Source organism: Orcinus orca, chromosome X (assembly GCF_937001465.1).
Source record: "Orcinus orca chromosome X, mOrcOrc1.1, whole genome shotgun sequence".
Classification (NCBI taxonomy): domain Eukaryota; kingdom Metazoa; phylum Chordata; class Mammalia; order Artiodactyla; family Delphinidae; genus Orcinus; species Orcinus orca.
In genome coordinates this window covers 117182490-117196906 of record NC_064580.1, presented here as the reverse complement: position 1 = coordinate 117196906, position 14417 = coordinate 117182490, and the positions used below count along the sequence as shown (strand labels likewise).

The following is a 14417-nucleotide window of genomic DNA, read 5'->3' as shown; positions in this document are numbered from 1 at the left end:
TTGATACAGAAAGATCTCCAGAATATAGTTATGTGAGAGAAAGTCAGGTAGGTATAGAACATATACAGCATGCTACTTTTAAAATAAGAAATAAGAGGCAAATAAGAATATTTATTCATATGTGTGCTTACATTTGAATAAAGAAATACTAGGATACACAAGAAACTAATAAAATGGTTACCTATGTAAGGGGCTACGGGGACAGGTGGATGAGGACAGGAGTAAGAACGTGACTTTTCAATGTATACCCTTCTATATCGTTGTGATTTTTGAACCATGCGAATATATATGTACGTCAAAAATTTAATTTGATGAAAAACTAAAACGTCCATGTTATAATATTAAAACAGAATACAAAATTATACATACACTACAATCACAACTATGTAAAAATACTATGCATAGAAAAAAAAGAATTTTAAAAAATGTCCTAGAATGTTTACAGTAATTGTCTTTAGGTGTCAGGAGTACATATCATTTTTTTCCCTTCCTTTTCTTCCGTGCATTTTCCACGTTATCTATATGTATATATTTCTTCAAGAGGAAAAAAATGCTTCAGTTTTTCAAATGTTTCCATTCATAATGCACTTCACTCAATAAGTGACTTTTGGTTCTTAGAACCCTAACATTCAATATACAGAATATAATAAGAAAACAAACACTTACGAAGACAGCACTATGGCAACAGCATCATTGAGGACACTTTCACCAAAAAGAAGTGCATAGAGTTCAACATCAACTTGAAGCTCGTGGAATATGGCAAGAACAGTCACTAGCAAGTAGAAAGAGTCAGAGGAATATTAAGACATTACAAATATAACATTTTTCCCTTCACAGATGATCGTAATAGTTATTTAGAAATTCATTCTTCATCTCAGAATTCAATCCTAATAAACATTCTCTTACCATATCAAAGATTCAGTAATTTTATGTCAATATTTTTCTTTTCCATAACTGTGTACCTGTAATATCTCCCTTCTCTCTCTTACAAACACCTGAAAATAACCTTGGAGGACTGAGTTGGCCTACATTCTTCATGCAAATGCTAATAATCTTGTCTTGTACATTTCTTTTCCATAAAAAATACATGCAGAATTTCTTACAGACCAGGTGATCATTAATCTTTGATGAAGAAAACTATTATGAAAAGCATTTCCTGCTGCAAACTTCATTTTTTCCTCGGAGCCTTACAACTCACTTCTATTTGACTTACAAATTTCAAGCACACCAGTTTAGCAAAGACAGTAGGAAATGAAAACACAAGTTTGGTTTTCGGTTGGGATAAAATTTATGACCAGAATTACAGCTGCTATATTTAACTTAATAAGAATCCAATCATCAGGCTATTACAGCTTGAGAAGAAAAAAAACCTTCTCTTAGGAAACAATTACATGAGAATTCTTAGAAAATCAGAAGAGACTGAAGTTGCATTATAACTTTAATTGCTGAGTCACGTACAGCTCGCTTGCTAAATAAACCCAAGCAGACATGAAAGATTATTATAACCAGAGTTGGGAGAGCCTCTTCAAATGCCAACCAAAAAACAGGAAGCTTGTATTTTAAAAGATATAGTTTCTACTGCAAAGCATTTCATCTGGAATATGCTGATATCAAAGCTAACCAAGAGAAGGAGAAAAGGAGGGCAGGAGCAATGCTGTAGAATTTTAAAAAGAGAACCTATGGCTCATCCTTCTATCAAGTGAACAACTGCAAAATAATAGAATTATTATATGGGCAAATACCTATATAATTCAGAAGAAATATAACTATCCAGCTTTATATAAGCAGAACAGTTTTGCTTGAGCCATCCAGGCAATACTCCCACCAAAACAAAACCAGTTTTAAGTAATGTAGCCAGTCCAACTGACTCAGGTTTCTCATAGATTTTGAAAAGTCGAGGACCTTGCTTCTAGTAAGAGAACACGGAAAACAGAGACCACTGGCTTCCTGCAAAAACCATCCCAACTTCATACTGATAATGGGAACAGCTACAAACAGTAAGGGGGCAGCCCTGACTATCTTTAAGGAGGCGATTTGCTTTTCAGTTCTAAAAATGCCAAACTATACAAATACCTCTCTAAAATGTCCTCTGAGCTTCTAAAATCATCTCTTATAGAGTACAGAGCATATTTTCCTACTTTCTATAACACCCTGTGTTATCAGAGTTAACATAGGAATTCAGAGATAACCTTTGACTATGCTGGATGATAATTAAAGATTATTAACTTACAAGGTCAAAGGGTAAAAGAGAACAAACCTCTACCAAGGATCTAAAATCTAGCATCAGTAAAAGAAAACTTGCATCTTTAGTTCAAAAAATGCAGTCTCTGCTCTTCAGCCTATATATTCTCTAAGTTCTTAATCTGAATGTAGCTGTGAAGCTCACCAATACTATATTAGAAAAACTACAATCTAACTTATCTAACTCAATACAATTAAATTCATTCTCTAGTCATGCTAATATCAAAACTATTTTATAATCCAAAAGCCAATTTTATAAAAACAATTCTTTAATGTATATTACTGCCCACCAATGACCCCAAATCACACTTGTTCTAGCACAACAGCCTTCTAACAATCATTTTAAAACTTTTTTTCTTACTCTTAAATGCAGATAGCTGAATGTAAACAGATTTTTAGGGATCTGTTTTCTAGAGGCTTGAAAGGAAATGTATAGTTATTACCCATCTTAACTAATATAGTTCATCTTCTATACCCAGTCACTAGGGATAGAGACCAACCTGAATTTCTGAAGAAAATACCTTACGGCCCTCATTTAAACATCATCAAATTGTGGACTAGTAATAGGAAATACAGTAAAAAGAAACAAATGTGTGCTTAAGCCAAAAGGAGCCATTAATTTTGTTTTTTTCCTCCACAGTTGGAAAGTATAGTAAGATGGGGAGTACCTAATCCTGAATTCTACACCTCAAAGGAAGAAATACGTACATGTGTGTTGATGAAAAACCACTGTACAACTTAAGTACTTAAGCTCCACACTCATGTAAAACATACCTGGATCCGTTGCTGATACGATAGCACCAAACAGCAGGCAATCTGTAAAGTAAAAATCTCCCGCAAGTTGTCCAGTTACTTTCATCAGTGTTACACAGCCATACATTATTGATCTGTTCAATAAACATATGTCTACTTTAGAAAAAAAATCAACTGTTAAAGAAGTTACAATACAGTAAGAACAGAAAGATGGGTCTACTGTAGTACTTTGTGACTAATCCCAAATTTACTGCATGTCATTTAAATATGGTAACACCTTAGCCTTAAGGAAAATTCAAACAACTTATCTGTGTGAATACATTTTACTGCAAAAGTTCTTGGACACATTCGAGAATACAATACTGCAGAAGTCAAATATGTATTATTGTAAAATGATAATTTGAAGGCTAAAAGTGTTTTAAGCTTCAAGTACTTACCCAATTACGAAACAAGAAATTGCGGTTCCAAGAAAAGCATACGCTAAGATAGACCCAAGGTTTCGAAAGAAATGTCTCTGACGGAAAAAAAAAAAGTTACACCGTGTTAGAATACTCACCAATTATTTAAAAAAGAAAAGGTTTTCTATTCTAGTGTGCTATGCTAATATTAAATGCATTATTCATTCAAGGAAATAAGTAAGAGAAAGAATTTTTGTATGGGCATAAACTTCAGCATGTCAAAAGGATAGGAGAGGGAGGAGGGAGAGGAACCTGGAAGGAACTGCCTGTTTCTGAAGGTGTCGAAGATGATAAAGTCCATGGAGTTTAAGGCTGTTCAAAGTATATGAAATACAAAAGCACTTACTCTTTTCAGACTATATCCCGCATAAAATATGATAGGAGGAAGTAATATGTTGAAAAATACTTCTGGATCAAAAGTAACCTGTTAAAATAAAGAGTTCTTTTAGATGAATTCCCTCAGGAGATTTCTTATTACATTATCAAATGAGCAAAAAGAAAAAAAGATTAAATGTTAAACTGGCAAAAGGCAAGAATATTACCACTGTGGTAAGTGAAAAATATTTCATATAGGATAGCTGTTATTCCACTTCTCAACCAAATGACAAGGAGATGATGGCGTTGGAACAATCAGTTAAGTCCTATCTGTGCAAAGTATCTTAAAATACTATGATAGCAAAAATTTTTTAAATAAGAGAAAGTATGAACATGTCTGCTTTAAATAAGAGACCCAAAACTGGCAACATAAAATTTGGGGGTACAGCATTGTTGTTGGCAAGAGGAAACAGACTTCTTGCATAGGTAACATCTCTAAAGGTATATAACATAATATTGTGGTAAAAAGTTTCTGCACAAGTCAGATTTCTAGTCCTGACAGCCCATTCCTTTTTTTTTTTTTTGCGGTATGCGGGCCTCTCACTGTTGTGACCTCTCCCTTTGCGGAGCACAGGCTCCGGAAGCGCAGGCTCAGCGGCCATGGCTCACGGGCCCAGCCGCTCCGCGGCATGTGGGATCTTCCCAGACCGGGGCACAAACCCGTGTCCCCTGCATCGGCAGGCGGACTCTCAACCACTGCGCCACCAGGGAAGCCCCAGCCCATTCCTTTTAATACCTATTTCCTATAATAATACAGACGCCCCCTTCTGTTCATAAGGCTGTAGTATTTGACATGAACACAGAGCAGCTACACATACTCATGCTAAAATTTCATTTCCTAGAACTCTTAAGGAACTGGAATTTTCCACAGGTGGAAAAAAACCTCTTGCTGCAAAGTAAACTGTAAGTCCGTATGAAATTTTTAAAAGCATTAAAGATGGTCAGGAACACAACCAAGTAGCTATAAAAGCCAAGTCCTGCCAATGTAGAAGGCAGAAGTGGAGGCAAATGGCCAAGGGTGGGCGAAAACAGAGACATGAGCAAAGAGGCCCTGAGAAGCTTCAGGATGGCAACTATGGGGAGGACAGGAGAAAGCAGCTCCAGGAATGTCTGGAAGCCAGTAAGACTGCAACCCAACCTACATCAAGCTTCACGCACACCATGGTACAGTACCTGATACTCAGGCTGAGGCCCCTGAAGTTGTGCCAGATTATGAATCAAAGAAAGATTAACTTGTGCTCAGCACAGAACACAATCAAGGCAAGAAAGAATTCAAAAAAATATTAATGGAATATTTTAGGTATTATCAAATAAACTCAATGTGCTAAAGTACTATAAAACTCTAAGGGCCATAAGCAAATTGAAAGAAACACTTATAAATTCTGCTTCACTCAATACTGGTCACCATTTATTACAACTGTAAACACTACAGAGTGAAACAAAAAGGGTTGTAGTACTTAGCCTCAATCAGAAAAGCAAACTATAGACATGTCAATTTCCTTAGCCTTGCATTACATTCGTTAATTGAGGTTTTACTCCATTTGAAAAGACTGATTATTCTAAATATCATTAAAAATGCATTATTTTTCTCCTGAATCACTTTGCTGCTATTATATACCTTAAAAAAAATCCAAAGATTCCCTTTAACGAAGAACTTACCTTTCTAAGCATTTCATTATCTTGAACGTTATTGAGCTCATGTGAACTGATCTCTCCTTTCAGCGTATACTCATAAAATTTTCCACTAACATTTACCAATAAGGTAGTTGGGCTTGACTGCACTTCACAGCTCAGGGTCACATTATTCACATCACTTGGAACATGAATGCCATATCGAAGCACAAGGCCCACCAAAAGACCTGGAAATAATAAAAGAATAATATAAGCTCTTCTTTCAGACAGAGACTACTTCTTTTGTACCCCACACATACCTTTGAATTGATAACAGAAAACCTCTTATGATAGTCCCTTGTGATTCTAAACTCATTTTTAGACCAAATGAAGTTACATTTTAAAGTATTACTAAATTCACAAATCTAAGAGTTCGATATTCATATAAGCCAGTGGGACAGGAAGGGAAAACATTCCCTAGGGTAACAACGTGTATCATTGCGTCCCTAGATCAAGATATAAATAAGTGATTAGGAAGGTAACAAAATGAGGAAATACCTTCAAGTCATCTGTACACAGAATATGCTCCAAGGTGTCCCAACCTAACTGTGTAATCATGTTAGAAATGTGTTTACCACCTCCATCCATCAATTCACAAGACTTAAACACATGCATTTTTCAAGTTATTCCTAAATCACATGGCTGGCCAAATAACACAAATTTTACAAATTGGAAAGTCAATAATTTTTCTAGATTGAGTTCTTCTAATACTAAAAGGTGAGATTTTAATTTTAAAATATGTTTCAAAATCAAAACATGGAACAGAAGTCCTGACTTTGACACTATGATGTCAATGTATTGCTGGAATTTTACTTAGATCATCATATTGACATTCAAATATGCACAATGATCTAGGTACTATAAACCTATACTGATCAAAATGTTTAATAATGATTTTATTGAGATATAATTCTATACAAAGTTTACCCTTTTAAACTGTACAATTCAGTGGCTTTTAGTATATTCACAAAGTTGGATATTGATTACTACTATCCAATTCCAAAACATTTTCATTGCTCCACAAAGAAACCCTAGACCTATTAGCAGTCACTCTCCATTTCCCCCACCCTGACTCCCATCCCCTGGCAACCACGAATCTACTTTTTCTCTATGCCTATTCTGGACATTTCATATAAGTAGAATCCTACAATATGTGACCTTTTATGTCTGGCTTCTTTTACTTAGCATAATGTTTTCAGGGTTTATCCATATTGCAGCATGTATCAGCGCTTCATTCCTTTTTACGGTCAAATAATGTTCCAGTGTATAGATATACCTCAACTGCAAATTGAACTCAAACGTCTGGAACTTTCCTTAACTCCACTATTAGTGGCATTTTACCTTCCTGTCTCCTTTCTCCTTTCTCTTTCACCCTAACCAGTCAGCCTTTCTTTTAATATATATGATTGGACTACTATGCTAAGTAGGCCCCCAGGGTTCACAGATGAAAACAAGGTCCCGCCTTCAAGCAGCTCTCAGTCCAGTTGGTGAAAACAGACTGAATAAACAATTATAACACAATATGTGTGTGTGTGTGTGTGTGTGTGTGTATACACACACACACACACACACACACACACACACACACACACACACATATATACAAGGTATTATAAAAACAGAAAAGATGTACCTAAGGAAGCCTGAGGGAGTGGGACATTAGGAAAGTCTTTCCAGAGGTGTCACCTAAGCAAGTAACAAAGTAAGAGAAAATGGTTGTCCAGGTAGGAGGAATAGTAGTACATACCCAGTCAAGGAAGAGTGAGAAAACACAGCCCGTTTAGGGGATCATAAATAGTTCAGTATGGCTGGGATATAAAGTGGCAAGAGTTGAGGTGTGAAACAAGAGACCTCGCATGTTGGGGAAGGGAGTGTAGACTTTGTCCTGAAAGCAAAAGGAAGCCACAGAACCATAGATGTCAAAGGGCTTGACATCAGATTTTTATTTTAGCAAGACTGGTCTAGACTACAGAGGTTCAGAAAGGCCAGATAGAAGGCCACTGAGGTCATTCACGCACTAAGAGTGCAGGGCCTAATCTAAGAGAGCAGAGATAGGGAGAGAGGGGGATTTTTTTTAGAAAGTATTATCTTGTAGAAGGATGTGGTGACTGACTGGACTGGGAGGAAGGGAGATGAAAAACTAAGAGGAACCTAAATTGACTTGGCAACTAGGTGGGTAAGCTGGCCTAGGCAATCGGGGGGTAGGAGGGCCAGTCAGTGGGACAGGGAACAGACTTACAGGGGGAAATGCGCAGCTCCGTTTTGGACATGTTGAGTTTGATGTACCTGTGACACATGCACAGTTGAGTATGTGGGATCCGGACCTCAAGGAAGGGGGTGGATCTGGACTGGAGATATACACTTAGCAGTCATAAGATGGTTGAAGTGAAGCACAGATGGGATTACTTAGGGAGCAAACAAAGCGGGAAGAGGACTATGGATATATGCTCGGAGTTTTATGCCAAAATTAAGGGGTTGGTAGAGGAGAAGGAGATGATGAAGGAGTCTAAGAAAGAAAAGCCACAGGAGTAGGAAGAACAGAGGAGGAAGTGGTGAAAACTAGTAAATGCTGCAGCAAAGTCGAGGAAGACAGGCATTAAGAAGTGTCCATTGGGTTTGGCAACAAGGAGGTCATAGGTGACCTTGCTAAGAGCAGTTTGAGTGAAGAGGTGGGAGCAGAAGCCAGAGTGGGAAGCGATAAAGCAGAAACGGGGACTGTAAGAGCAGTAGTTGGCTGAGAAGGGAGGAGGAAGCAGAGATGAAGGATCCTTCTGGTCAACTTACAGTCACATGTATTTTTTTTAAGTGAGCAGCAACAAGTAACTGGTAAACAGTACAATGACATCGACTCTAAAAAACGTTTTAACAAAGGTTCAGATTTAAAATAAATGAAAGATAAAATATTTGCAAATCATATCCTGATAAGGGGCTAATATCCAAAATATATAAAGAACTCATACAACTCAAAACCAAAATAACAATCTGATTAAAAAATGGGCAGAGGATCTAAATAGACATTTTTTCAAAAAAGACACACAGATGGCCAATGGTACATAAAAAGATGCTCAATATCACTAATCATCAGGGAAATGCAAATCAAAAGCACAATGAGATATCACTTCACACCTGTTAGAATGGCAATTATAAAAAAGACAAAAAATGGCAAGTGTTGGCAAGGATGTGGAGAAAAGAGAACCCTTATGTGCTGTTGGTGGGAATGTAAACTGGTGCAGCCAGTATGGAAAACAGTATGGAGGTTCCACAACAAATTAAAAAAATAGCTACTATATGATCCAGCAATTGCACTTTTGGGTATTTACCCAAGGAAAATGAAAACATTAACTCAAAAAGATATACGCACCCCTATGTTCATTGTAGCATTATTTACGATAGCCAGGATATGGAAACAACCTAAGTGTCCACTGATGGATGAATGGATAAGATATGGTACATATACACCATGGAATGTTATTTAGCCATGAAAAAGAATGGAATCTTGCCATTTGAAACAACATGGATGGAGCTCAAGGGCATTATGCTAAGTGAAATTAATTAGACAAAGAAACACAAATACCGTATTCTCTCTCTTATATGTGGAATCTAAAAAAAAAATAAAAAACAAAGCTCAATAGATACAGAGAACAGATTGGCGGTTGCCAGAGACATGGGGATGGGGATGGGAGGTGGTAGAAATGGGTGAAGGGGGTATAAATTCATCTAAAATTTAAAAATAATAAATGAAAGATACACTTTGAAAATATCTCACCTCCAAAAAAAGAAACAAAATTAAAAAGTGATGGCTGGATATCAACCGTGTTTGATAAACATAACCTGGGAGAGAAAAGGCTATCAATCCATAGTCATCCTGCCTATATGATATAGGGACAGCTCTTTTCTCTACTATCTCACAAGACCTTCTAATTAAGATGTTCAGTAGTAGTAAGTTGTCCCATTACATTTATGTGTAAAAATCACAGTTAAGCTACTACAAACAGTAAAAATATCAGCATAAATTCTTTCCATATCCCCAAGCTTGACTGTGTAAGGAAGAGTACCCACTGGTTCTACCACGCCCTGACCCAATGCTGAAATGTCACTGGGTGCCCTGAGGAGGGCTCAGCACTTGGACAAATCTGAAACACACACCTTGGCAGTTAGAACACCAGCAAGGAGAATAATTACTTAGGTTGGAAAAAATCAAGATCCTTTTATAAAAGCATCAGACAGCTGAAAAATTGGAATTTCTTTGAATACAGTTGACAGATCAAGTTAACTTGGGTTCTGTGAAAGGTCAAATCCTAATCACAGAGTTAAAGCAATTCTCACTAAACAGAAAGTACACAAAAGGAGTGCTTTGTTAAGGGGATAAGGCAGAAAATTCTAGCCTCCTACATAGATAGAGGCACAAAAACTACTGATATCATGAAATTTAAAATTATCACTAACAGGCAACAAAGAGTACAACCACAAAGAGATATCTTTCACAAAACAGAGAAGTCCCATTCCTCCTACACATTCCTGACCCTCTTGTGCTGGAGACCCTCCCAGGGATACAGAACTCAGTATCACCCAAGGCCGCAACACTGTATGAGCCTCACAGTGGAAATTGGTTTTCTGATGGATTTCAGCACATTCTTCCAGATTATCACACTAGAAGCCTCTAATAGTCAAAAATATGGAAGGAATATCACTGGGGTATTGAGTGTGGCCAAAATTGATAAGATTTCTACAGATTAAAAAGTACATGTATGTGTGTGTGTATTTATTTATGTGTGTGTGTATATTGTGTGTATGTACATATATAACACTTATCTACTTCTTGAAGAATGCTGTTAGATTCTGTCTGAAAAGCTAATTAAACTACTACAAATCTCTCAGTCATTATTTTCTCATCTATAAAATGGGGATAAATGACTTGCCCAACATTACTTGGCATTAAGTGGCAAAACCAGAACTGAAATCTGGGTTTTCTATTTCCAAAGTCTCTATAATTTTCTAATCACCTCCTTGCTCTCTCATCACTACTAACTTGCTCTCTGGTGGTTATGTCTCCATTCTCTCATAAGCTTCCCTCACAACTCACCTCCAAAACCCTTGTAACTTTAAGTGTTAACTCCCTTCATATCCAACCTTATTAAATTTAGTACAGTAGAGTGTAGGAGAAAAAGCACAAGTTTGGAAGGCAGACAGAAGTATGAATTCTGGCTCCATCAAGTTCTAGTCTGTGATCCTAGGGTACATAACTTCTCACTGAACCTCAGTTTCCTCATATGTAGTGATGATAATACTAACCTGTTTTGTCTTTATAGATAAGTTTTATCTCTTCAACATGAGGCAATATGGTTTAAGGGGCTAAGAGAATGGGGCTCCTGAGGCCGATTGACTGTGTTTGAATCCTGCCTTAATACTTACAAGTTATGTGACTTCGGGCAGGTCATTTAACCTCCCTGTGCCCCAATTTCCTCATCTGTAAAATGGGAAAGATAATAGTACCCGTCTCACAGGGTCGTTATGAGGTTTAAATGAGATGATATTTGTTGAGCACCTAAGCAGTATCTAACACATTATAATGCTCAGTAAACACTACCTATTCAGTCACTAGATTGTAAGTGCTTTGAGGACACGGATGATGACTCATATCTGTATTTCTCATCATATCGCATACATCAAAGACACTTAATAAATATTTATTGATAAATTGCATTAGTTAAACCTAGGGCTCTGGATGCTGTAGTTTAAGGCATGATAAATATTGCTTCCCTGTCTTCTGATTTTTATACCATCTGTAAGCATACTGCAGTGAGTGATCACTTTTCAGACTTACTAACGGTGACTCACTTTTAAGCTTCTTAAGCAAGCTAGCCCAATGAACAGAACACTTGGGTGCTTCGACATTGTAACTGGGGCAATTAGGCTATATTACAATCTAGAAACTGACCACATTGGCAACTTAATCTCGCTCTCTCTTTCTACCCCGGCTTCTCAAAAAAATAAAGGAGAAGCTTATTTTAAGTAGCATTTTTCTGGGATTTAGATAGCTAAATCATCAGTGGGCTGAATCCTGGAGGTCTGGACATTCCCAGAGTAAGAAGCCCTTTCATCTGGAAGTCAAGCTGAAAAATAAAGGTCTTAAAATAATACATTAACATAACAGCTGTAATGGTACAAGAGTCGTAAAAATAGGTAAATGGCAGATGGTAATTAGGATTAGAAAATGTCCATTTCCATGGCAGTAAAAATACTTTGACCCAGCCCCATCTTTTCTCAAACTGGACTTGGGAGTTGGTCAGGAGGCTGTTCATCCACAGCCCCCATCACCCATATTGAGAAAATGAGACAGGCTAAAGAATGCCAAGTCGTGGCAAATCAACCCAAATCGACTCACAGATAACACTCTTTCACTTTATATTCCACAAGAGATACCCTTGCTTTTCCTTCACAAAATACCAACACTAAGGTACTCCATCACTTTTCATTAACTTAGAAACATCAGAGAAAGCAATCAGTAATCCCATTTTTCTCCTTTAGCCCAAGAGTTAGAGGAGGTTAATGATTATCAACTACCAAAGAGCAAATATTTTCAGGGAAATTCTAAGTCCCTATTTGATTTTTATAAAAAATACTACATCTGCCTCTTAACTTACAAGACTGAATAATTAAAAGAAATATTCTGAGCCTAATCTGAGAAAATGCAGTTATAACAGCAATAATAATAATAGTATTGCAGCTCTCATTTAATGAGCATTTACTTAGGGGTCAGGTACTAAGCTAAAAACATTTCTTCCTCACAATAATGCTACTATCATTGTTCCTAACTTATAGATGACAGTGTAAGAAGGTAAGGGACTTGCCTAAGATCACACAGAGTTATTGGCATAGTAAGGCAGGAACCCAGGTCTGACTCTAAAGCAGGGGTTGGAAATCACAGTGATGGTCTGTTTTTGTATGGTCCAAGAGCTAAGAATGGCTTTTAAATTTTTAAAGGTTTACAGAAAGGAAAAAAACAAAACAAAGAAAAAAATGCAACACATTTTCACAACACAGAGATTGATGTGATCCGCAAAGCCGACAATATTTACTCTCTGGCCCTTTACAGAAAAAATCTGCAGACCTCTGGTCTAAAGCCTTACATCTTTAACCACTTCATCACACTAGATCTCTCTACAGGAAAGAGGTTTCTGTGATCAGTTCCTTCTTTTAACACCGTAATACTTACTTGGCATTTAATGGAATTTAAGATGCCTTTATTTTCTTTATATGACCTGTCTACCCAAGAAGGATAAGTTCCTTGAAGGTGGGGATCATATACTTCTTTGTATTTTCTGTGCATAACATAGTAGGCTGAGTAGCAAAGGTTTGTTGAGGATAGTAAATAAATCACACACAGGTATACAGAGAAATTATATAGAGATATATAGCTTATCTGGCTAATTTAGCTTAAGGAGCACTGCAAATAGAATGCAAAAAAAACCCCATGAAATATGAAAACCACCCAATATGTCTAAAAACTAAGAATCCTAGGGAGCAAAGGTATTTTGCACACAGGCTTAGAATTTTATTACCTTACAAATGAAAAATAAGCCTGAGTTCCTGCATTTTCCTGATGGACACAACTACCTTTCCTTGCTATGCTACCCTTGAGCTGCACGTTCCAGAAGCCTGTATTTACTGGAAAGGGGCGCGGGGGGGGGCGTGTGTGGAGAAAGGTCCTTTTGTGCCAAGGCTTCTCCCACCTATCTGCAAGCCTGAGACACAAAGCTCAACAAGCTCATCAGTTTAAGCCTGTTCCAAATGAAGATAATCTTCGCTCGTGTACTGCACAGAAAGGATTGTTTGTCTGCCCTCATCTCTCCAGCCATATATGCCTCCGCGGTCATCTTAGATTAAGACAGTCAGCAATATGCATCTTTTCCTCTCATGAGGCCAAAATGCCTCCGAGTCCATGGTTTGATGTGCCCTTCTCTCCTCATGACCAAAAAATAAAGATAAATAAGAAACCTCGCAAAGAAAGCACACTAAGACACAAGAACTGAAGCCATTTACTCAACGATCTGTCAATAATCTTATGCTACCAGCAAGTCACCCATAATACCGCATATGCGTGGTGTTCCTAATTACTGTTTGGCCGAACTGTCCTGATCATCCTACAGTACAACATGCTGCTGGAAGATCTTTACCTCTTGTCCTCACCGCGGCACGGCCTGAATTAGAAGAGGCAACCATACGTATCCATATCAGATATTACAGGCATAGTACAATACATCAGGACGTCATCAAAAATGCCCTAAGCCTTCTTCGGCTTCTTTCCTGTTCAGGTTTTTACTTGGGGTACACGGGAGTCAGCTTTTCATTCTCAGCCTCCAAAGGACAGGGCGTAGCAAGATCTGGGTGATGGGGACAGGTGGACTCTGGCTCCAAAAGAACGTCAGATGCTGAGCAGCAGAGATACTACTGCAGCTTCAATGGACCTTAAACGAACTGACACCCAGAGAAATGGATCGCTATGCTGGCTTCCCCTCCCCCAGTCCTCAGCCTAATCTGAGACACCGCACCCACTCCCTTCCCATCCTCAGTCCCAGGTCCCGAGCTCGGTAGGCAGAGGCGGAGGGGGTGGCGGGTGCGGAAGAAAAAGGGGGTGGGGTCGGAGGAAAAAAAGGTGCGGACCGGCAGAGGAAAGGGGGGCGCGAAGCGGAGAAAACGGGGGGCGACGCTGAGGAGGAAACGGGGTAAGGCAGAGAAACGAGGGGCGTAGCAGAAAAAAGGGGCGCGAGGGAGAGAAACGGGGGTGGGGGAGAAAGGCGAGACGGAAAATGGAAGGAATTGGAAGGGGAGCCGAACGTAGGCCGTGCAGGGCCAGGAGAGGAGGCGAGGCAGCCGGGTAGCAGAGAAGGGGGGGAGCGCCAGGGGCGGACACGGGCT

General features: G+C 38.3%; 1 protein-coding gene across 5 annotated transcripts in view; it reads right to left on the bottom strand.

The window, feature by feature from the left end:
- SLC9A6 (solute carrier family 9 member A6) overlaps positions 1 to 14417 on the bottom strand; it is a 55038-nt gene that overhangs the window by 37636 nt on the left and 2985 nt on the right. For all 5 annotated transcript variants that reach the window (XM_049704959.1, XM_049704958.1, XM_049704960.1 and 2 more), the window contains 5 exons: positions 5487 to 5686; positions 3799 to 3876; positions 3432 to 3508; positions 3016 to 3128; positions 667 to 772 (listed from right to left, as the gene is read on the bottom strand). In XM_049704959.1, the coding sequence (XP_049560916.1) occupies positions 667 to 772; positions 3016 to 3128; positions 3432 to 3508; positions 3799 to 3876; positions 5487 to 5686 (574 nt within the window). The remainder of the gene's footprint in view (positions 1 to 666; positions 773 to 3015; positions 3129 to 3431; positions 3509 to 3798; positions 3877 to 5486; positions 5687 to 14417) is intronic.